We start from the raw sequence: 24,187 nt of genomic DNA, 5'->3' as shown, positions 1-24,187 counted from the left end.
TGCTTAATATATATTTTTTAAATGTCCAAATTAATAATTTTCTATTGTTGTTATGGGCAAAATTGCGGGAGTAAAGTTTTAAAACAATTCCGTCTAGATTAGTTTGATATCTTAAAACTATTAAAACTTTAATAGAAAGACTTTTTAACACTTAAAAGCAAACTAATGCTGTTGGTTTTCGATTTAAACAGTTTAAATTTCGCGGCTCTTCTATCTCAGATTGTCACGACTACTACAATTTTTAGGTTATTTTTATTTCCAGCCCCGTTGAAAACTGAAACAACTGGCAGCCTTGCCATCGTCTGGTACTGATTGACTCTAGTTTTATTTTGTCGTGTCTACGCGTATGTTTGTTCGCGTTTATTTTTTACATTTTATAAGTGAATTTCTAAATAATTTAGAACAAAAAATAATTATATCGTGAATTAAACATTAAATCTGTGTAAAATTCTGAAAAAATATCATTGTGCAATGGATTATGAAGCGATTTCAAGGATAAAACATTTTGGAGGGACCAAGGCTTAGTGAGTAACTTTTTTCCCCAAAATGTTCGATTCTTCTTTTACTTCCTATAAATTCCATACGGTATTACCAAAATAATTTAAAAAATATATTTTTTAATTGCGCGATACTATACGTTATTATTTACGTGCCATGTAATTTTTTCATACAATGTCGACTACAAAGTTTCTCATCAGACCTAGATTTATCATTTACCATTGAGTTCAGAACATATATCTTTCTAGAGTTCTATTTGGATATCGGGTTTTCGCGCTCGCGCGACCATCGTTTTTGAAATTATGGGACGGACGGATAACTTTATCATTAGGTGGTGGCGCCATCTATTTCACTTAAAAACACATATTTTTTACTATGGCGTCTGCTATAATTTCTCAATATAGATAGAAAATGTTTAGAAACCGCTATGATAATGGAAGTAAATTGCTAGATTCGAGTAAAAACAGAGAAGTAACTGCATTAACCGATAGTATATGTATTTTTGAGCTTTCGTGGTAGTCAACTTGACAAAAATGATCACTGCAAATGTCTTTTTTTGGAGTCCATACAATTCCATTAATGGCCTGACACCATTGTTTTGGTAATTCCGAATTTTGTGCATGGAATCTTAATGGTACAGTTCAAAAAGGGTTGAACTATCTCAATATTTATTAATTTTCTATACGTATATACTTATGTCACAAAACATTTTTATTTCTACCAGTGTTGACACACTTTTCTACTGAGCATTTTCGACCCATTTCAAAATTTAATACATTTTCACATTATGTGTTACTTTAATAACTAATAACATATAATTCCCAAGTAAAAACACGCATTTAATAAGAAATTGATCAATATTCCATTTATTAAATATCAAATTTTATTTATTAGGCTCCACTTACGGTTTTTCAATTACCTAACTTTCATATTTCGCGCTTTACTTCTTCCTAAGCCTAATTTTCAAACTCGAGCTGCGACGATTTTGCGGGGCGCTTTCCCGCAAAAATCGTGGGAAATTCTTTTAAGCTTCTCACGTAAGGCGACAGATGGCGCTACCGACTAATGATAAAGTAATGAAATTCGACGAATCCGAGTACGCGAGGAGGAAATTCAACAAAAACTCTAGAAATACATATATTAGAACTCAATGTCATTTACCGTCCCCTACTACACCCCTTATTATCTTTCAAGCCAAAATATACAACGTGTTTTGAATGTCGTGACTCGTGACTTAGGTGTACAAATAGACCTGAACATTAAATTCCCTTCCCAGCTAACGGTTTATTAGCCACTGTCAAAGCCGATTTTTCTGCTATGGCACTGTTATGTTCAACCATAGACTATACCCAATGTTGTTTGCTATGGAACCCCCACCCCACTTGGCCCTCAATATTAAGCTCTCTATGGTATGCCAACTACGACACCTCCCAAGGGAAACTAGACTTTCTACTCTTGGTTGGTCGAAACTGAGGCAATATCTCTCACTCTAATGCTTCAAACAAAACCTACCATTAATACTGTTCAGTGCTCATTGGATCTGTAAGGCTTCTTTGACCCTAGCTCAACACCCCCACGGGAGCAAAAAAAGGGGGGGGGGTGTTTGTACCTTTGGTTGGCTGTACAGTAATAGTACCATAAACGACTTAAATACTAAGAATTTAGAGCCAGTGTTTAAAAACATTAAAAATGGCTTTATTGCTTTATGATTTACAATTAGTGCAACCATTAGAGTGCAAGCTCAAGCAGGGTAACATTTGATGTGCATGTTCCAATATTTTCATTGGCTTCTTGAGCTATCAATGATTTTATAGAGTTTGACCTGTAAATATTTCAAGGGGGAGACCAATTAAATTATACTCCCGCTGTATGATATTAGCAAGTTATAATTTTTAGGCACTTACTTTGTTTGTGAAGATCCAGTTGTTGGCAGGCTAGTAGTAGTGAAGCAGTTGGCTTACCACCATCCTCCTTTTCCACCACCTCCACCGCCGCCTCCTTTTCCTCCTCCATATCCACCGCCTCCATAACCGCCACCTCCATGTCCACCTCCTCCGTAACCACCGCCTCCTCGAGAACCACCTCCGTGTCCGCCGCCTCCAAAAGATCCACCTCCATAGCCTCCTTGACCACCTCCTCCGAAACCTTTTCCACCTCCAAATCCACCACTACCTCCGTGTCCGCCTCCTCCGAAAGAGCCACCGCCATAGCCTCCTTGACCACCTCCTCCGAATCCTTTGCCACCTCCGAATCCACCACCTCCGTAGCCTCCTTGACCTCCTCCTCCGAATCCTTTGCCACCTCCTCCGAACCCACCACCTCCGTAGCCACCGCCTCCTCTTGAACCGCCTCCATAACCGCCTCCGCCGATTCCTTTGCCACCTCCACCTCCAAATCCACCGCCACCTCCATAACCACCTCCTCCACCACCACCGAAACCTTTACCACCTATAAAGAAAAAAAATTAAAACTTAATCAATTTGTTTGTTTTTGAAAAGTGACTCAAAATAAATGATCCTACCTCCGAAAGATCCACCTCCGTATCCTCCTCGTGAACCTCCTCCATATCCACCTCCTCCTATACCCTTTCCACCGCCGAAACCGCCGCCTCCGCCTCCGTGGCTACCACCTCCATATGATCCTCCGCCATAACCTCCTCGTCCTCCTCCGCCGCCACCAAAACCTTTTCCTCTGCCTCCTCCACCCCCTCCTCCGTGGCCTCCTCCTCCGTAGCCACCTCCACCGCCTCCGTAGCTACCACCTCCTCCGCCATAACCACCCGCATGCGTCAACACAACGCAGGCTAACGCTACTAACAAAATAATCTGGAACAATAATATAAAGAAAAGTTATTAATTTCTTTATCCAAACTGAACAAAATATGGCCAATTGCAACCACAGAATCGATCTATCTTTCCTTAAAATTTTTTTAATCCTTAGCTAACCAAACCTGAATGAAATTTATCTAGAAATCATTTAGAGGCTAAGTTACGATTCTGGCTAGTTTTTAGAAACCCTTTACGAATCTAGATAGAGTTAGAAATGGTACTTGCCGAGACTCTCATCTTTGAGCTATCCGACTGCTGAATGCCGATGATTCTGGTTGACCAACGTCCATATATATATACACGGGAGTCTTCCCCCACCCCCACCCCTTTCTTTCCGGATTTCTTTTAGAGAGCTCTTACTCGAAATCTCCATCACCTTCCCACTCTTTCTACATCTTCCTTCCTGCCCCCTCCCTAATTCCCTCCCTGGCATCGGTCTTTAAAATTTACCTGGATACGCTTTGAAAAGCATCATTGGGAAAAGCCCCCTGCCTCTTGGTCTCTTATACCTACCCTCCCTAATTCCACCCTCTGTTATTAAAATCATTTTCGTAGTTGGTTACCTTGATGCCAATAAACGTCGGCGGCGGCAATAGTACACACAGTTTACCCTTTTGTTTTCATTTGTCTTTAACGAACGAAAATTCGGCCTCAGGTCGTTGAGCTACGCATTTTTTCTTGAAGTGAAAAGTGGGACAATAGATTTCTACCCACTAGTCATCTCAGCTAGTAAAACTAATAATTGTTTAAGTAGTTAAAGTTTTTTTCTTTAAATTTTGATTTTTGATGATTCAATTTCATTGGGTTTTTTGTATTGGAATTTTCTTTTTATTATACCCGGTAACACTTAACTAAAAGACCTTCGGAGAAAAACACTTTCACCCTTGATTTTAACTTCCAATTTATCTTTCTTAGTATTTAATATTTTATCCCAATTTTTAGTTTATTTTAATATTTCACACCGTTTAAAATGTTTTACGCGCACGTCTTTCAAAACGGATCTTTCAATCCATAAGATGTTTTTGGCTTTTTGCTAAGGAGTTTTAGTTAAGAGATGTTTTTAAATCGTGAGTGAACTCGGGTCCACTCTCTTAGATACTGGACGAAATATTCGTTCTTGTTATTATTACTTCGTTCATTGAAGTGAATTCCTCTTTTGGAAAATATTTTTTTAAGCCTATTTCGTGGGAATACTCTTATTTACGGAAAAACTTTGATTTGAAATAAACAAAGTCAAAAGTGTTAACTTTTTTAGAATCATGGCAGAGAAAAATAAGAGTTTAAGGTTGATTACCCCATTGAGTGATTGGCTTGTCCGGTTATGTTTTATATCATAAGTTTATAAGATATGTTCCTTAAGTATGACACTACCTATACTTTGTAATGCTAGAGCCTTACTTAGAGCTAGTTCGAGAACGACTTGAGAATTGACTACACTCGGTTTTGCAGTCCATCTTCCTATTTAGTCTGTACTAATCCTTTGACAGCGCCTCACCAGGCGTCGCTTTACGAGAATCTATGACGTTTCACCTACGTCACTTCATGACAAGCTCTCAGTAACCAGTGTAAAACTTATGGAACATATCTTATGAACTTATGTTTATATTAAGTACATTTTACACACAGCAGCTTTTTCCTTGGTTTTTGTTTCGAAATTTAGCGTATTTATTAAAATTTCGGACATAATTTAATTTAAACAGGTATTTTATTTATTAATTTAGTTAAATTAGTTAAATTTTAGTTAAATTGACAACATTGATAGATCTTTTCTTAAATCTCTAAAACATACGTGTGAATCCGACTTTCTATCGGAATTAAAACGTTTTCTCGTTTCTTAAACTTGAATTATTTTATTTTTGACCCAAAGTTTTTTGTTTTCAAAGTAAAATACTCCTAAAAAAATAAACATTGTTGCTAGTAAGTCAAAAATGTTGCCAAACACTGACTGCTATGACCAACTTGAAATCGGTAAATACTAGATTTCGAAATCAATATATTGAAACACATGCACAATATATAATTTTAGAAACGGTATTGAGTGAGCGTTTTAAAGTACTGTTTAAACGCCCCTTTAATCATATCTTCGTGATTTTACTAATACATCGTACCTTGACTTTTTTTTTTAAATAAAAAGAAAGAAAGAAATAAACTTTATAACACGATAGCATTTACAGTTTATTTGCTTAATGCGTTAGTTTTTTTTTAATTTACCTAAGTGATTTTAAAATAATACTTGATACGTTTTAAAAACGTATTCAAGGTTTTTAAGCTCCATTATTCAAATTGGTTTTAAAATTATCTTTTTAATCTGTTTATAGTATATTTATAAAATTAGTGTGTGTGGACCCACGACTAATTTATTGTCGTAAATTGCGTCCAATTATTTGGACTATTAAATCCATTCATGATTCGAATGAAACCCAGTTTAAGTTATCCCCCGATAGGCACGAACTGTTTATTTTTAATCCACAGACATTATTGTAAGCTTATCATATTTGAAAACTGTTATGAATGGACAAAGGTTCCTTATTCTCTAATTTTTGTCCTAATTTCATGATGTCAGTATCATATTTGAAACTGTTTTGAATGGACAAAGGTTTCTAAAGTCTGTCATTTCTGTTCTAATTTGATGATTTCAGTTTTCACCCGATTTTACCAGTATTAACGATTAATTAAACAACCTGATTACTGTTAACTAAAAATTACTCATTTGGAACGCTAATATTGCCAGGTAACGCGTTAAATTACGCGTGATATGTTTGTATTTATTTGAAGTAACGTTTAAAAATATACGCAGTTTTTGTTGGTTTTATTTGCGACGTTCGCGCTAGAGTTTCAACCCAAAGATTTGAATGTATGAACAAGAAGCGAAATCTAGTTTACTAGGGAGAAGGTATAAATTCGACAAATTTCTAGCTTTATCTCCAGTCCAAACGTAGGTCCGGAGTTAATCGCCACCTCTAAATTACAACCAGCATCTCATTGGTTCTTGAAAACTCACGTCAGCGCCACGCGAATGACGAAAATTACGTATTTTCCGAATGAGGAGAGGCGAAATAGCCCGGCCTCCTTTTACGCCCCCCTTGTATTTTGAAAGGGGGACTGGGACTATGGCGCGCAAATACTTAGGCATCTTATACCTTCTCCCTAATAAACTAGATATCGCTTTTTGGTATGAAGTATGAGAAATGCACATGTACAAGAATGTGAACGTAGCTGAAATCGCAGTTAAAAGAGAATTACTGTTTAAACATCCTTTCATAACGCAAGTACCTTGATATACGTGAATTCCTTAACTAATTTAGATAGTACCCTTATACCGTTGCTGTCTGGGTATTCCGTTAAATTTATGTCGAGATAATAAACAAAAATATTTGCTATAAACACAATCGAGAGATTAGGAAACTCGTTTTCCATTTTATAAATTATATCGCAAATTAGCCAGACTTTTATTATTATTTTATTAAAATATATACGTAAAGGCATGCGCTATAGACTTAAAGGCCGACTTCCATCGAAAAGGGTTCTAGCGAACTGAAAACCGAGCATCGAGACGAACAATGGAACGACCGTGCGGATTTTCGAATCCCCACTGGGGTAAAAGTTGAAAGGGTTCTAGCTAACTTAAAGCCGTACAATGTGGTTCTAGCGAACTGAAGGTGAACAAATGAAATCCTTTTAATTTATTTCGTCTCGAATTTTTGTTTTCCCCTGAAGGAAATTCTCTATTGCGTATCTTCAGTTCGCTAGAACCACATTGCACTGCTTTGAGTTAGCTAGAACCCTTCCATCTTTTACCCCAGTGGGGATTCGAAAATCGGCACGGTCGCTCCATTATTAGTCTCGATGCTCGGTTTTCAGTTCGCTAGAACCATTTTTGACGGAAGTCGGCCTTTAACTATATAAGATTATTGCGATGTAGGACTAGTTTTGATTATAATTACTTGGAATATAGAAGCTTTGTAATTGCCTGACAGCTAGTTATTGGTAGCCATCAAAGAAGAAAGTAAGGTTTTTTATTGTTGACGAAAGAATCAACGCTATTGGTTGTTGAGATATTTTTTGAGAATATTGAAAAGGGCAAAACGTGATGATGTCACGGTCGTTCTTAGATCTCTTTTTTTTCTTTTTAATCTTTCCAAAAATGTTTTTTATTATTTTTTTTATTATATTTTAATATTCCCCTCCTTATGTTCCAACTTTTCGAAACGAACATCTTAGATCGTGAAATTGAAGTTCGTGATTCTCCGTTATACAAGCGTAGTTTTTCTTTTTTTATAAAGTTATAACAGAAGTGAGATGAGACTAGAAGTGAAGGGCTCTAGCATTGGTAATAGATCCTGGCATTAGTGAACAAATTTGAGGATTTTACGCCGCTTCAAGCGCGTCTACGCTAGAGAGAAAAAATTGGTCGAGTTCCAATAAAATTTCTTAAATCCTTCCCCTCAACCTAAAGCGGCGAAACACGGACCCGGCTCCTTGAATCTAGTTCGGCCGTCTACCACCGCGAGCGTCTCACGTTTTGGAGGGGAAATTCTGAAACCGCCAGCAGAGGGCCAACCGTTGGTGTGTTATCAAGAATATTCACTTTCGCCGAGTGAAGAATTTGGTTAGCTCAGTACTTCTAGTCTCATCTCACTTCTGGTAATAATCATTTCCCCTAGTTATTCCCGCTTTTCATCTCATCCTGGTCTCTAGTTTCTCCTCCCTCTTTATCTTTCTCCAGTCGAGTAAATCACCCATAACAGAAAGAATATATACATGCCTTTTCTTAGAAAAGAAGAAGAAACGAAATTTTAAATTACGTGGTTTTTCCTTTACGTAAATTTTTCAGTTGCGTTGCTATGTACCAGCGCACCCGTAATCATTAATTTTGACATTTTGATTTCTGTCTTTTTTCTTTTTTAATTTTTTCGTTTAGTTAATGTTGTAATATTTTGTAAGTGGGGACTTTAAAGGGTTACTGATAAGTTATTTTACCATATGAGTTCATAAGATATGTTGGCCATAAGTTTGTCACTGGCTACAAACTGGAGCTTGTCATGAAGTGAGTGAGATGGGTCATAGATTCGAGGTAAAGCGACACCTGGTGAGGCGCTGTCAAAAGCTTAGTAATGCAGACTAAATAGGAAAATGGAAGTCCTGCAAAATTAACACCGAGTGTAGTCTTTCTCGAACTAGCTCGAGCTGTAAGTCTTCTCTAGCATTACGGAGTGTAGGTGGTGTTATACTTATGGAGCATATCTTATAAACTTATGGCTGTATACGATTCATACAGATGACCCTATTTACTAACCAACAGAGCTACTCGAACCATCAGTATAAGATGCGAAATAATGTCAATAAATCATTTGCTCTTAGTCTCTAGCATTACGAAGTATAGGTAGTGTGATACTTATGGAACATATCTTATGAACTTACGTTATTACGCATGCTAGACGTAGAAATTAGGTAGTTTAGGAACGACATTTGAATATTAATGTGTAAATTCATAGATAGGCCCTTATATGATAATGCAAAATTATAAATTCTAATCATTAAAAATGTTTATTAAACGTAATATGTCATTTTTCAATACGTTTCGGTTTAGGGGAAATTTTCTAGGTTAGAAACAAGTTAGGTGACTTCATGTTTGAGGGATTAATTTAATACATCGTGCCATCATCCTTCAAATTTAAAATTTCCATCTTAAATTTCTTTTATTCATTCCAATTTGATAATCACTTCGACATTATAATTTTAATTATAATAGTTAAGAACTTGAATTTTTGCATTTATATATAATCAAAACTTAATTTTTCCTCGTCTGGTTTTGCGTGGGTTAGGCAAATTTAGTCTCTAGTAATAAATTGATATTACATCTATATATTTTGTAGCTTGTACCATGCGCGTCCTCTAAAAGAAGTCACGTGTTGGAAGCCATTTTGTTTCTCAATGACGTAATGTTTATAATAATTAACATTAAAATGATGGAAGATGACATTTAAGTTGGGATATACCCTTAATCGCTAGAAATATTTTAAATTATTTGATTTTTGAATTTCTTCCAAACCAAGTTCAAGGATCATTTAAGATAGTGCCAAACCTTCCTATAGGGGAAGTTTTACTGTCTAGTTTATGTTTCGTCATGGTTTCTGCAAGAAGTGATATCTAATTTATTAGGGAGAAGGTATAAGATGCCTAAGTATTCGCGCGCGCCATAGTCCCAATCCCCCTTTCAAAATACAAGGGGACGTAAAAGGAGGCCGGGCTATTTCGCCTCTCCTCAGTCGGAAAAATACGTAATTTTCGTCATTCGCGTCGCGCTGACGTGAGTTTTCAAGAACCAATGAGATGCTGTTTGTAATTTAGAGGCGGGGATTCACTCCGGACCTACGTTACGTTTGGACTGGAGATAAACCTGGAAATGTGGCGAATTTATACCTTCTCCCTAATCAACTAGTTATCGCTTCTTGGTTTCGTCATGGTTTCTGATAAAGATGGATATTAATACCAGACTGTGGGTAATTCACCATCATTCTTTATTGTAAAACAACCCCCTTAAGAAATAACACCCATTCATTTGACTATTGTTTTAAAATATGAATTAGTGGTCATTTGATGTTTGTACAAATGTAATAAACGCGCCCTTAATTTTACACGTGATTGTAAAAACAAAACAAAAAACAGAAAAACATCACGAAGTCGCGAAATTATAATTGACTTCAACGTTTAACCTCATTTCTTCAAAGTTTTTTTGCGTATTTTCCAAGGAAGTCCCCTTTTTTTTATTAATCTCTTCAATGAAAACCAAAAAAAAATTAAATGATTAATTGAGTTTTAAGTCGAGCTTTGGTTATAAATACTTTTATTTATTAATATTGGTAAACTATATGACTTTTCAATTAATTTTTTTTTGTTCTTTTTAGTTACTTGTGTTTGAATCGATACGAGGTTAAAGCTATAGTACGGTCTGAACCTTTTTTGGGTTTATTTTACTGTACTTTAATTGGCTTTCCCTTTCAAAAAAAATTATTCCTTTGTCTTTTAGAATATTTTGAATCTTTTGTTTCCGTGTTTCGCTGTCATGCAAATTTTTCTTAGCGCGTTCAATGGAACATATCGAACAATAAACAAAAGCTCAATCGCTTAATCTTGATAATATTTAAACTTTTATTATTTAAAAGAACCACTGCAAAAATATAATTGAAACGAGGCAACTAAAGGGTTCGAACGAATTTGGAAAATAACCAGAAAAGTGCTAGTTTTTAAATTGTAAAATTTGAGGTGTTTGTCGAAAGTTTAATAATTTAACTGGAAAATTTAAAAGTAAAATTTTCTACGAACGCTGGCTTAATCTTCTTGTTTTACAGGTTGTTTCATAAAAGGGTTGGTAGGAGGTTGGGTGATTTTGAGTCGAAAATGTTGTATGACATTTTGCTCTGAACAAGTTACGATTGCAGTGTTTTACGGATGACCCCTTTAAATTTTAGTAAGAAACTGAACAGACAATGCTTAATGTAATTAAGGGGTCATTCACAAAACACTCTAATCGTAATTTAATTGTTTGCGGTGTCTCTTAGGGAAGGCAAAAATGTCATAGAACAATTTCGAATCGAAATCACTTGTAGAACCAACACACTGTACTTCGGTCCTACCAATCTATTTGTAACACACCCTGTATAGAAAAGTTGTCCAAACTTTGTCGAACACTGAATTTAGTCATTCTAGTGTAACGTTAGGTTTTAGCGCTCCTCGTGTTTTTTGCCGCCTGTACTGAACTACTCATCCTCGTGTTTCAAACCTTCTTTTGTGATTTTTCCCGCCAATTATATACATATACATACATGTTAGATGATGTGCGTGTAAAATTCTTACTTTTCAAAATTGTCACGTTGTAATTTTTTATTGGAATTGTTAAAATTGCTCTACACATACTACTACGCTTTTAAATTAGTTTTAAGTACTCAAGAAAGAACGCTTGAGTAAAATTATTTACAATGTGGTATTTCAAAAAGAATTCTTTTCTCTTTTACCCATACATTTATTGTCAGTAAATTGACATTATTTAATTAAGAGTCACGTTTATATATGATGTTCTACCAAAAACCCATAACAGTAACATACCAAGGAACGCGCGAATAGCTACGTAAGGTTTTCGTTATCCTTTGCATTAATTCCAGTCTAGAAGACAAGCAAACACCACAGGGGCGGGGAGGTCACCGTCACCTTCTTGGGGTTATTTCCCTAGAGCAAAGAAGCACCGCTAGAGGCAGCGCGAGTTGGCTAACCTAATGCGTGTAGTTAACTCGAACTCCGTCTAGCGTTGCCTCTGCCCTCTTGACGCGAGGGAAATAACTTTAAGAGGGTAACCCTTCCGCCCCTGTGTGTTGGTTTCCCTTCTAGGCATTAATGGAATGGTGTATTAGCTTGTAAAAACCCCTCAAGATCGCAACGGCATTACAGCCCAATTCGACTTTTTCACGTCTATTCACAAAAGTACCACACAACAAGTTGTCTGAAAGTGCAAAAGTTTATGGTATCTTATTTTCTTTTGTATCGTAGACTTTAGAAAAACCCATTTGAAAGTTAGTTGTAACACTCGTTCAAGATAGATAGCCTGTGGCGTTTTTCTCATTAAGCCAAACATCCAAACACCTCATCATTTAGGGAGGGCATCATTAAATTTTTAATCACATTTGAAAAACTATAAGTATACTACTAATCCCCACTTACTTGCGTAAGGGAGAAACATTTCTTGATTGTTTTTAGAAACCTATTTTACTTTCTATACATGTTTGCAACCTTAATATGGACCAATTTAAGCTGCGAAAAGCAGGATATTCAATGTAAAACTTGGTTCTTCTAAACTTACAAGTGTGTTTTAAAAAAGGAAGAAAATCAAACAAGCGAGAAGTGTAAAACTGATTTAAAAAAAATAATTTTGACGTTGATTTTTTATATGAAATGATTGCTTAAACCTTGGCCCGATTCATTATTGTGATAGATTTTTACGTGTACTTTATTGTTCATATTAAATTAAAGGGAAGATTACCTAAAAGCACTTGGATATAGTATTAGGTACATTTTAAGTGTCGTTAAAAATGGTAATATTCTCTTTAATAACGATAGGTTATTTCTTACATTTTATTTTCTAATTAAGGTTCTTTCTTTTTATTTGAAATAAGGTTTTTTTTTTATTTTTCTAGCGCTATTGTTATTATCTCCCTTATAATTAGTTTAACACTTAAATTCTGTAATTGGCCAATTGCTTAAGAAATTCGTCGAAATCGTTGTACGTTGTTATTCATACAGTATTGTTTAGCTTATAACCTAACTTAATACTTAATCAAATGTAAGTTTTTTAGACTCTATTGTTATAATCTCCCTTATAATTATTTTAAAACACTTAATTTTTCAAAAGGATTTGCCGAATTTTTTGTAGACGATGTTTTACAATTGTCTAATAATATAAGAAGTTCTGATAATTGAGCGTTTTTTAGGCTCTCAATTTTATGGAACTTTTCCTTCTTAATTGTTTCATTGTAGGCAGGCCTAGCTTTTGGAAAACCAAAGAAAGTTAATTTATTTATGTTGCAAAATTGGCATTAAATATACCCTAAAAATTACGCGACATGTCGTTTGGCAAAAGCGTATCGGAGGAAGGACCAAATTCTCCGGTCATTCAGAAAATATCTGCTAGATTAATTCCAGGAACTTTAACGGCAAATAACAAAGAAGCTATTGATTGGTATATCATAAACATTTAATCACTCGACTCTAAAACTTGACATCTTAATTAAATCTGAATGAATTATTTTCATAAAAAGGGGTTGGCAATCCTTCTTGGCTTACGGATGTCATAACCATGTTATTGTTGTCAATACAAAACACATGAAAGTACGAACAATCGCTAATAAACACTAAGATAAACATTTTTTTTAAATAAATGTTAAATTTAACTAGGTGTATCAAACTCTAGAAAAACACAAAACTGATATTATCAAGGTATTTTATACACCCTTAATTAAGGTTAGAAGTATATAGTTCTGAAATTAAATGGTTTTTAATTAGATTAAATGGAGCAGGGAAGATTATTACCACGACCTTTCAACCCCTTACGCTCTAAAACTAGCGTCAGCCGATCTTTCTGGCAATATAGTTATCTGGGATGTACAACAAGCCTCTAGTACTTGCATTCTTAACGATGGCAGTAAACCAATTGCCGGTAAAAACTAAAAGCTAAACAATATTGCAAAATAAGCAATAAACATTTTGCAAGTGGAGTTATAAAGTTTGTCTTGAAACAATTAAACACGTAGATATGGAATGGATGAGTGGTACCGACTCGAGTCATCCTTTTTTGTTGACACTGCACCCACCTGGTTCCATTATCCTTTGGAACACGGAAACGGGTTCTAAAGTATGGAAAAAAACTTATACCGAATCGCTACAATCGTTTTCCATTGACCCATTCAGCCAAAATAATATCGCATGTGAGTTAGTTACTTTGTTTTGTTTATTATAATTATCGTAAAGAAAAACTTTCGCGTAATCTTAGGAAACAAAAGGGTTTAATTATAGCTTTTATTGTCCTTTCGTAACTCCAGTTTTGGCCAGTGACTGCATAGTCTTCATGGACGACTTTAATTTGACTAAAATGCCACCGAGCTCCGGGCGCAAGTTCTACATTTCAAACCCATCATCCGCGGGAATGAGTTCTTCTGGAAGCGTGTTGGGTCTTAATTCTGTCGTGGCGACAGCGCCTCAACAAGCACCCGGTTCAACTGGAGCCAACAATATCAGCGAAGAAAAGGGGAAAGCGGGTCATAGGAGCCAGTTGGCTCGAAGGATGAGGGTTTTAATCGGTGTCGAGTTTAAGAATAGGTTAGACTTATAGGAGATTGACGGTAATTATTCGGTAATTAACTTGAATTATTACTCGCGTCTTAGTAACGTGGAGGAAAGGGTCGCTTTGAACGAATGCCTACAATTATGCTATCATCAATCGTACAGACATCATTTGTTGTTGTTGTACCCGAAGGAAATCCTAATTTTGGATCTCGAAATTAATCAAACTGTGGGCATCGTGGGTTTGGAAAGAAATGGTTTTCCCTTGGTCCAACTTTACTCCTGCCATCAAAGGGATGTACTTATTTGTTTGCACGAACCAGGGAGCGTTAGTCTACGACTTAGACAAAAAGGAAACCCCAGTCTTCCTCTCTCTCCATCCGAAGGTTTGAGAAACCCCCAAACTGTAAATAGTAGTTCAACCACGATTAACCCCAGCTGTCACCGTATTTTAGACGCAGCTTCCGTTAGTTCGCTCTCTTTAGATTCCTTATTAGAAGTTTCCTACGAAACTCAGTGTCAATCCGAACCTCTGAGACACACGAAACATTCCAAAGTTGTGGGTATGGTCGTTTGTCCCTCGACCGAATGCCAAGTAGCGTTAATGATGAACGACGGGCGGATTTTGGTACTTGATTTGGTTAACCAACAGCAGGTACCATTGTCGTACTGATATATTATGGACGTTCCAGTCTGATTCGTATGTTTAACCCTTTAAGAATATGTCCACGGTAGCCGAGAACTTTAAAAATTCCAAAAATGAGAATAACAAATCGTCTGGGACCGAATTTTTAGATGAATTAACGTCGGATAAGATGCTTTGCGCATCGACTTTAGGACATTCGCGAATGGTTCCGTTCCCTTGTAATATTAAATCGCCCAAAATGACATTAGCTGACAGGTACTGGACTATTATTGTAATGTCGACTCTGATTGCTATATCAAGTTTTGATCGATTTAAGAATTCCAATGCCAATTTACGATCGAGACCAAATAGGAAACGAATCACTTCCTACATCTCCTCCAGCTACATCCGTCTCTTATTACAATCAACACCGAAAGAAAAGCATTGGATTGCAATTTCTGCTCGTGGGGTACATGTCTGGTTTGACCGCGTCACCTCACGTCATTAGAATGTGTCCGCCAGTTACCTTTAAAAATTGGACAGTCTATAAACCATTAATGGCTGTAGGTATGTACACACACACACCTGTTACGTTGAGACGTTCGAAATGCCCAAATATCCACCTTGACTTTAGGGAACGGCGGTGGAAGTTTGCAAATAGTCAACATGGCGACAGGAACAATTGAAAGCGAATTTAGCATTCATACTTCGCCGACGAGGGGAATTGAATGGATTAGTTTGCAGGCGTTACTGTCCTACGCCCACCCCAATGTTCAGAGCAATACTTCAGGGTTAGTCAAAAATGAGTTGGTTTTACTTGACGTTCATTCGGGGAAGACGCGATCGTTGAGAGCCGAAAGGAATGAAGAGTCACCCATAAATATGATCAGAGTGTCGTGTCAAAGGGAGTACTTTATAGTCGCGTTCCGTGACCAACCATTTGAACTTTGGGATCTCAATAATTTGACTCTAGTCAGAACCATGCCCAAGACGTTTCAGACAATTACCGCCTTGGTAATTTTTTTAGCTTCTTTGCAAATTATTTGAGTTCTTAAATAACTTAATCTCTTCCTTAAAAAGGAATGGTCTCCTTTGCATATAAAACGATCTTTAGCACAGCAAGACAGTCACGATGAAGGATCAGTCTCAGAAGACCAAAGCGATAATATAAATACTTCAAACGCCTCGAAAGGGAGACAACCACCACTAAGGGAACACTTTGTCTTCACTGACACGGATGGTCAGCTTTACCATTTCTCAGTGGAAGGGAACGTGGTTCGAGATGGGAGTCGCATTCCTTCCGATGTAACCAAAGTATATTTTTGTCACTTCAGTACTTTAGATTTTCATTGATCTTATTCGCGTCATGTAGTCTTCAATGGGAATGATTAGTTGCATAGCTTGGAAAATGGATCACATTATCTTAGGAGATGTTGATGGCAATCTTAATTTTTGGAATTTGAAAAAGAAGAATTGCCGAAGGGTACAGTCGCATCGTGGTTGCATCAAGAAGATTAAGTTTGCGCCTGGCAGGGGAAATATGAAGATTTTTGTACTGTATAATGATGGAGCTGATTTGTGGGATGCTAAGGAGGTAGATTCATTCGTGACTGGTTTGATGACGAGCGACTCGGTTTGGTTGAATACGAGATTATTTTCAGGCTCAGCTTATTAGTCAAGTTAGAGTCCCGAAAGACCTTCCTAAAATTCAAGATATGGCTTGGGCAGGATCAGAAAGGCCCGTTTTATGTACTTCAGATGGTTGCCTTCGAATCTGCGATATTCAAATGAAAATTTGGACTTCGCCTTTGTCAGAATATTATTTATCGGACGTCCCTTTTAGTCCCCATATTTTGAGCATCAAGGGCGCCTTTAATTTGAAATCTTTATTGCAATATCAACCCATGAGTGGTTCTCAAACTCCCGCTTCATCCGGTTTCGAAAATAGCGCGGATTTGAGGGATTTTGATGTCATTAGTCAAAGTTCGGAGATCAATTCACCCGTTACCATCACTGGTTTCGTGGATGATGATTTGACTATTGTTCAAAATCAATTGGAAAACTTGGAACCGGAAATCAAACACTATCTCTCTAGGTGTCCCTTTGGAACTGCTGAAAGGTGTCTTTTAGTTTCACGGTAAAAATTATTTAAATAGCGGGTTTAGGAATGCGGGTTGACGAGCTTCAGCAATTAATTATGGTTCGAAAATGTGTATAGTTTGTTTGGGGATGAAGAAAGTGCCAAATTTTGGACCATCGCTTTACACTATTTGAAACGTCACATTTACTTGATGGCCAAAGATTCGGAAAAGGCCAATTTACTAAATGATAATGAAGCTAACGACGCGGATTCAATAAGACCCGACCAAATGAAATCGGAACCGTTTCTTGACCCTCCCTTAGACACATCCTTCGATGTTTTGATGGAGAATGAAACTTATCAAGTAAATTAACCATCTCTAATACGCGGCAGATTTGTTTAATAAGTGTTAATCATTCGCAGCGCCTGCAATTAGATCGTACTTATCTCCATGACTTTAAGAGATCGACTTACACTCAAACTCAACGTTGTGTTGAAAATCTTTTGCTATTGAGACAATGGGACAGAGCAGTTCAATTACTCTTGGAAACCGAAGCTAACGCCGATGGTTTTTACGCCGATTGTTTAAGGGCGTGTCTCGTGGCGACTGTCAAGTCTTCGAACCCATCTCAATCGGTTATTAAACTCGTTGCGACAAATTTAATAGCTGGAGGACGAATTTCCGAAGGCGTGCAACTGTTATCCCTCATTGAGAAAGGGGCAGACGCCTGTAGGTACTTACAAGCTGCCACTATGTGGGATAAAGCTCTCTGGCTCGCTAAAGTAATTGTTCTTCTTAATAACGTAATTATAATTACCTTTTTGTTCGTAACTAATTATTTTTGCAGTCAACTTTAGATCAAACTGAGTGTTTAGAAGTCTTGCGAAGATGGGTCGATCATTTGAGTTCCGCCAACGTTAATCAAAAGGTACAAGTTCCTTTCATAATTATAAACTAACTTCCACAAACTCATTGGAACTTCGTTATTGTTGAAGAACAAAGCCCTATTGGTCCTGCTTTCGCAAGGTCAATTTTGGAAAGTTTTAACGTGCCTTCACAATTGGGGTTACGTTGAAAGAGCAACAATGTTCTTATTAGCCTGCCAAGAATTCGGTGTTATACTAAAAACGGAACCTAATGATATCCTTTTAAACGTTTTGAAACTTAATACTTAGTTTCCAGTTTAAAATCGAATTAACCTTCCTTAATTCACTTCGATACCAGAAATAGAGAAATCAATATTACTCAACTACGTTCGTTACTTATGTAGCGTGGGTAATTACCAAGGAGCTTTAAGATTCTGCGAATTAGTCGGAAGCGCCGCTGAAGAATTGAAGCAAGAGATACAGGAATTTTGCGAATCGGCTTAAAGATGTTTAAGTCTGTAAATAATCAACTTAAATTTAAATAAGAGTAAGCATTTTTTTTTTTTTTTTTTACTTTTGAAATGTTAAAATATTTATTCCAACTGGTATGTATAAGTTAATTAATATAAAAAAAAATAATTAAAAATACTTATCAAATTAATCCTATAGAAAAAAAATGATTGTTTCAAACTTCAAAATATATTTGATGATCAATCGTTTTTAAGTGTAAATAAAAGGCTTGAATATAACATTTTTTTTTTGGAAGATATTAATTAATTAATTAATTTTAACAGGAACCATTATTAATTAAAAAATGCCAGGGGATCATTATTATTATTATTATTATTTTTTTTTTTTGCTTTCGCTTTCGCCAGTTTTAAAAAAAGTACAAATTGCTTTATTAATTTAATTATTATCCATTTCACAAGATTAATATTATTAATATTAATATATAAATGTATCGAAAAACACATTCTTTTTCTTAAACATTTAAGGTTTTGTTTTGGAAAAAGTACTCAAAAGTAAAAAAACAAAGACACTTCGTTGTGCGCTACTAAAAATTCAATTTGTTTTTTTTTTTTTTTTTTTTGGTAAAAACCTACGCTATTTCGTCAACTACCAGGAATTAAAACTACTTAGTGCAAAATTTAAATTCTTGAAAGGTAAGTTTTGTTTTTTTATCTTTCATTTTTAATTATTTTAAATGAAATATCACTAAATTATTTATTTAATCTTGTCAATTTTTGGAGAAAAAAAAGGTGTTAATTTTGGTTTTAAATTTTTTTATTTAAAGTCTTTTTTATGTTTGATATTTTTTTTTTTTTTTTTTTTTTTTTTCAAAGAACTATGTTTTCATGGTCAACTCCGCTCTTAGTTTTGCCAGCAAAGTTTCCCATTTATTAGCGGGCACAATTAAAACTCTACGATAAGGTTTAAGAGTTTCATCATCTTCCGTCCACCTCCCTCCTAAACCCGTGTCAATTTCATGGGCTACACTGTAATCAAAATGAACCTCGGATTCCTGAAACAAAAAAGGGGATTTGGTTTATAATTGGTCTAGATGGAAAGAATGTAGGAATACTTTTACTTCCGCCAAAAGTTCCTCTTCGGCATTTGCGTAAATTATGGAATCTGTGCTAGCGTTCTTTTCATCCTTGTAAACTTTACAAATGAAGATAAAATGGTCAAAATGGAAAGGTTTTCCCTTCTCTTTAGCGGCTTTAAGATCTTTGTCCAGGCTTTCGTAAAGAGGTAGAGCTATTTGCACGGGAATGTTGATGAACCTTTCACTAAATAGCAAACCAACGTTAGACGTTGCTGTCTCTCCAATCAACTCTTGTAGCCTCTCTTCAACATTCTTAGGCCCATTATCCTTGCACTTTGACAAAAGCACCGACTTGATTTGTTTAATGCAATTCATTTCCTGTTCCGAGAATAAAATATTTAATTAGTTTTTGCGGTTTCCTCTGAAATTCAACCACATTTACTTTATTAGAAGTTAAATTAACGATGGATATGACTCCAAAATCTTCATCAGCTGTTTCCATGTCATCATCATCTTCAGGGCTTTCACTTTGCTACGAGGAAAGGCACGATATTAGGCGATTGTTCCCAGCTACCTTACTAGAAAATTTCAATTTTACTTTCACAACACTGCAAACATAGTTTTGCTTGATGAGAAGATCAGTCAACTCGGATAGGTTAACATGGGCTTTAAGGAAAAGCTGTTGCAAAAGTTGCTTGATTCCATCGAAGTCACTGTCAGTTGGAGTTACCGCTTCAAAATCAACTTGAACTTCCTGGAATGAATGAATGAAACCAAGGATTGAAATGACTTTAATATTTAATCCATGGGAGATTACTGGTGATTATGAACCGAAAATCATCAATCATGATCATGATAAGAGGAGAACATTTAAGACAATGGATACGTGAAGGCACAATGGCACATGGCCTAAAAAGGGTTGATTATTCCAAGAGGCAACCAAGGCTTAACACGACCACGAGGAAGCTACGGATTTTAATGATTTTACGCTAATTTATGTTATTCGAACCTTTTCAACATCTTGCATATCGTCACTTTCTTCTCCTCCTGAATCAGAGGATTCATTTTCCGCTTGAGCAGCGGCAGCGGCTTCTTGGGCTGAATCCGTAGTTCTTCGCTTTTTGTCACTCGCGGCCATTTTTAATGCAGAATGTCAAGTTTTTTAAAAGACAGACAGACGATAGACGACCAAGCGTAAGCCTCCCCTACTGCTGAGACGACTATAAGCGGCCTCTTTGATGTCGATTCGAGGGGGCCGTCGCTCCTTCAAATCTCGTACACCTATAGGTTTTCAAATCATTCAAATCACTTCCCAAATCTAGCAAATCACTAAAATCGCTTTGAAATCAATCAAATCGTTCAAATCGCTGAGCAAATCAGTAAAATCGCTAGTAAATCATTAAATCACTATAAAAATCAGTCAAATCAATCGTAAATCAGTCAAATCAAGAAATCATCAAATCAATCAAATCTTTAAAATCACTACCAAATCATTCAAATCACTAGCGAATCGTTCAAATCACTAGCTAATCATTCAAATTGCACCGAATCATTCAAATCCTCGAAAAATCTTTCAAATCGCAACAAATCATTCAAATCCTCGTTAAGTCACCAGTCATTCAATTCGTACAAATCATTCAAATCATTTCCAAATCCTTCGAATCACATAAATCGAATCGAAATCATGGTAAAATCGTGAAAAATCACTCTCAAATCGGCTCCAAATCAGCAAATCAGACAAATAATTCTTAAATCTTTGAAATCATCAAAATCGAGAAAGATTTCAAATCTCGTACGCTCTGATGCGTAATGACGGCCCCCTCGTGTCGATTCCGGTTTTCCACCCCCCTTGCGCCCTTGTTTATGTAGTCTGCTACTAAAGGCGCAACTTTACATATCAAATCAATCGTTGTTGTGATTTTTGCGCATTAAACAGTTTTTGTTATCGTGTTATCGTTGCAGTCTAGTTTTCTAAGGATTTTTAAATTAATTTACAAGTTAAAAATCCGCTTATTGCTGCTAAATGTTCGCTTAAGTCAAGTAATCATTCGCATATCAAATCGATTGAATTTTATGAAGGCTGCCATTCAACCGAGCCAAGGCCTAACGTAATAAGTTAAATATTTTTTCATACACATACATTAGTTTATTGAGGTAGTTGCCCGTTTTGGTATTTTCGTTTAAATATTTCAAAATATCTCTATTGGGGGATGATAAGAGGTAGTTGTTAACCTCGCTGTATAGAATAATGAACCCACTCTACAATTCTGTTTGTCAAGATAATGTTTTTTCTTTGTTTTTTTCTTCACTATAGGCTTTATCTCTGAAGATTGTGTTATTTTGATTAACCACTTGAATAAACATATGTTTGCAACCGAAAAGAGCGAAGCTGTAGATGTTAAGCTGTCCGAAATGCCAGTTAGTTTAGATAGAGATGCTGATTCTTACAATGAACTTTATGATGATGAGGATCCATCAGGTGTCCCGATTGACACTAAAGCCAACCCTTATGCGGAAACTACTCAACAAATCGAGTCTCCTCAATTCAGAATCTCCATCTTGAGCCAAAATACCCGAGCCTATATTACCCTGTCTGTTTTATGCTTCATTAATTTAATCAACTATGGTGATAGATACACGATAGCCGGTGTTTTGAAGCAAGTGGCAGTGTTTTACAAGTTAGAAGATGACAACACCAAGCTGGGTTTACTTCAAACCTCATTTGTCATGAGTTTCATGATCATGGCACCAGTTTTTGGATACTTGGGTGACAGATATAATAGAAAGATTATCATGATTGGAGGGATCACCTTTTGGTGTCTGACAACTCTGACGGGTTCTTTTATCCCATCTGATTACTTTGGGTTGTTCCTCTTCTTAAGGGCATTAGTTGGTATTGGTGAAGCCAGTTATTCAACAATAGCCCCAACCATTATCGCTGATCTCTTCAAAGGAACTCAGAGATCACGGATGTTGGCCCTTTTTTACTTTGCAATCCCAGTTGGAAGTGGAATGGGTTATATTGTTGGCTCTGAAGTTGCTGTTGCCTTTGAAGACTGGCGGTGGTCTATGAGAGTCACTCCAATACTTGGCATTATCGCTGTCTTTGCAACATTACTTTTTGTGAGAGAACCCCCAAGAGGAGAATCTGATGGAGCTATGCATTTAAGACCAACAAATGTCAAAGAAGACTTGAAAGATCTGGCTAAAAACAAATCGTACATCTTATCAAGTTGTGGCTCGACCTGCGTTGCTTTTGCTATTGGATCTCTGGCTTGGTGGGCCCCAACCTACATGGCTGATGCCTTGGCAGTTTCTGGACATTCAGTTGACAAAGACTCAGTTGGTGTCAAGTTTGGAATTATAACTTGCCTGGCTGGAATATCCGGAGTTTTGTTTGGATCCTTAGGAGCTCAATACCTTACAAAATATACACGCACAGCTGATCCTCTTGTATGCGCTGCTGGACTGATTACTGGCGTACCTCTACTATTTTTGGGTTGTCTCACAGCCAGTAGTCACGTCAATGTTTCTTGGACCCTCATATTTTTTTCCGTCATGCTGCTGAGCTTTAATTGGGCTCTAGTGGCTGATATGCTACTTTATGTAGTCATTCCAAATAGAAGGTATAAAAATCAATGGTTCTTATTCTTATTTGGTGTAAAATATTATTAGCCTTGTTTGACAGTAACTCAAATTAGACCAGTAATATTTTACTTCCAATAAGTGAACTTCCGAACTTATTATAAGTGTCTCTTTACGCCTCAGATCTATGGCTCAAGCTCTTCAAATCCTATTTTCTCACGCACTGGGTGATGCATTTAGTCCCTATATAATTGGAGCCGTTTCTGACAGTATCAGAGGGGATAAACCAATGACCCCTCTGAACTTGTATCAAAGTTTACAATACGCCTTATACATCACTGTTTTCGTCCTGGTGATTGGCGGAGTTTGCTTTCTATGGACTTCGTGGTATATTGTGGAAGATAGAGCTAGGTGTGAGAAATTAACTAGATCTGAAGATGGAGATACAGAGTCCATCCATAGTGAGCAAAGCCTACCCAATCCTGTTTCCGGCCAAATTAATGATGACCTTTCTTGGTCCTATTCAGACACTAGACAGCTAGTTACGTAAACTTAATAAAACATTATTACAACTTTTAATTAATTTTGCGAGTATTATAAAGATAATTTAAGTAAGACTACTAAACCCGTAACTAATTGAACCCCGGTTTACTCTAATTATAATAGAATTAATTTAAATGACCAAAAATTAGGAAGAAAGAGATTTATAAATATTCTACTAGTCTTTAATTTAAATATTAGAATAACTATTTAAAATTTATTATTATTAATAACCAAAGTTTCAAAATATTTAAATCTAGGTAAAAGTAGAATTAGATACTTTCTGCTTATTATTATTATTATTATTATAGGCCTACTGTCTTTATTTCAGTAAATACTTTGTTTTTGAGAGAATGGACGAAAAAATAACTAAATGAAGAATGGAAAAACTGATTTTATCAAATTCCCATTCATCATGATCATGAAACAAAAAATTATTAGACAATCTCGGTTTTTTTTTTGTTGCGAAATTAATAATTATAGTTTGTTTCCTTTCTTATGATTGATTTATACATTATATCTCTGCTAACTTTAAACACAGGAGTTAAAAAAACCTCCAAATATAGCTATATGTAATTATGTATTTATATTTATAATATTTCTAATGGTGTCCAGTTTTTGGGGTCTTTTGTTTATAATTTGTTTTGGCATTTATTAATCAACTACATATTTGGAATTTATACTAAATCTTAAGACTTTTATAAAAATATTAAAAAAACAATGGAAATTATTGCGTTTTTCTCTTTTAAATCCACTCCTATTTACATTACTCCTTGGATTTCAAAAAT

At 35.9% G+C, this 24,187-nt stretch overlaps 4 protein-coding genes across 5 annotated transcripts; 2 read left to right on the top strand and 2 right to left on the bottom strand.

Annotated features, from left to right (window-relative positions):
• Positions 1–296: 296 nt before the first annotated feature.
• Positions 297–18,477, top strand: LOC149717508 (WD repeat-containing protein 11-like). 2 transcript variants are annotated; one of them, XM_089839073.1, is made up of 20 exons: positions 297–524; positions 12,855–13,056; positions 13,136–13,205; positions 13,272–13,313; positions 13,380–13,533; positions 13,628–13,801; positions 13,916–14,192; positions 14,259–14,542; positions 14,612–14,811; positions 14,876–15,057; positions 15,119–15,348; positions 15,416–15,795; positions 15,862–16,086; positions 16,154–16,375; positions 16,443–16,918; positions 17,000–17,225; positions 17,285–17,644; positions 17,710–17,790; positions 17,858–18,002; positions 18,084–18,477. In XM_089839073.1, exons 2-20 carry the CDS (start codon positions 12,941–12,943, stop codon positions 18,230–18,232), a joined length of 3,993 nt encoding a protein of 1,330 aa, XP_089695199.1. In that variant the 5' UTR covers positions 297–524; positions 12,855–12,940; the 3' UTR covers positions 18,233–18,477. The 2 variants fall into 2 exon arrangements, with proteins under 2 accessions (XP_089695199.1, XP_089695189.1); XM_089839063.1 differs by having other exon boundaries at positions 15,862–16,095.
• Positions 2,174–3,624, bottom strand: LOC149717509 (uncharacterized). Its single transcript, XM_089834687.1, has 4 exons — positions 3,552–3,624; positions 3,020–3,323; positions 2,403–2,946; positions 2,174–2,320 (listed from the first exon to the last, which is right to left on the bottom strand). The coding sequence occupies exons 1-3, from the start codon at positions 3,561–3,563 to the stop codon at positions 2,456–2,458; spliced, it is 807 nt and encodes a 268-aa protein (XP_089690813.1). The 5' UTR covers positions 3,564–3,624; the 3' UTR covers positions 2,174–2,320; positions 2,403–2,455.
• Positions 18,478–19,038: 561 nt separating the features above from the next.
• LOC149717507 (protein BCCIP homolog) lies at positions 19,039–20,477 on the bottom strand. The gene is made up of 5 exons (XM_089839095.1): positions 20,284–20,477; positions 19,873–20,028; positions 19,717–19,806; positions 19,317–19,652; positions 19,039–19,250 (listed from the first exon to the last, which is right to left on the bottom strand). The coding sequence occupies exons 1-5, from the start codon at positions 20,410–20,412 to the stop codon at positions 19,074–19,076; spliced, it is 888 nt and encodes a 295-aa protein (XP_089695221.1). The 5' UTR covers positions 20,413–20,477; the 3' UTR covers positions 19,039–19,073.
• Positions 20,478–20,911: 434 nt separating this feature from the next.
• On the top strand, positions 20,912–24,129 carry LOC149717506 (protein spinster homolog 3-like). Its single transcript, XM_089839083.1, has 3 exons — positions 20,912–21,382; positions 21,589–22,900; positions 23,043–24,129. The coding sequence occupies exons 2-3, from the start codon at positions 21,639–21,641 to the stop codon at positions 23,407–23,409; spliced, it is 1,629 nt and encodes a 542-aa protein (XP_089695209.1). The 5' UTR covers positions 20,912–21,382; positions 21,589–21,638; the 3' UTR covers positions 23,410–24,129.
• The last annotated feature ends 58 nt before the right edge of the window (positions 24,130–24,187 follow it).

This window comes from Phalangium opilio, unplaced genomic scaffold, assembly GCF_054372755.1.
Source record: "Phalangium opilio isolate 3A_F unplaced genomic scaffold, DU_Popi_V2 ptg000003l_1, whole genome shotgun sequence".
Classification (NCBI taxonomy): Eukaryota; Metazoa; Arthropoda; class Arachnida; order Opiliones; family Phalangiidae; genus Phalangium; species Phalangium opilio.
The sequence above is the reverse complement of the archived record's forward strand: the minus strand, read 5'-3'. Positions and strand labels throughout refer to the sequence as shown.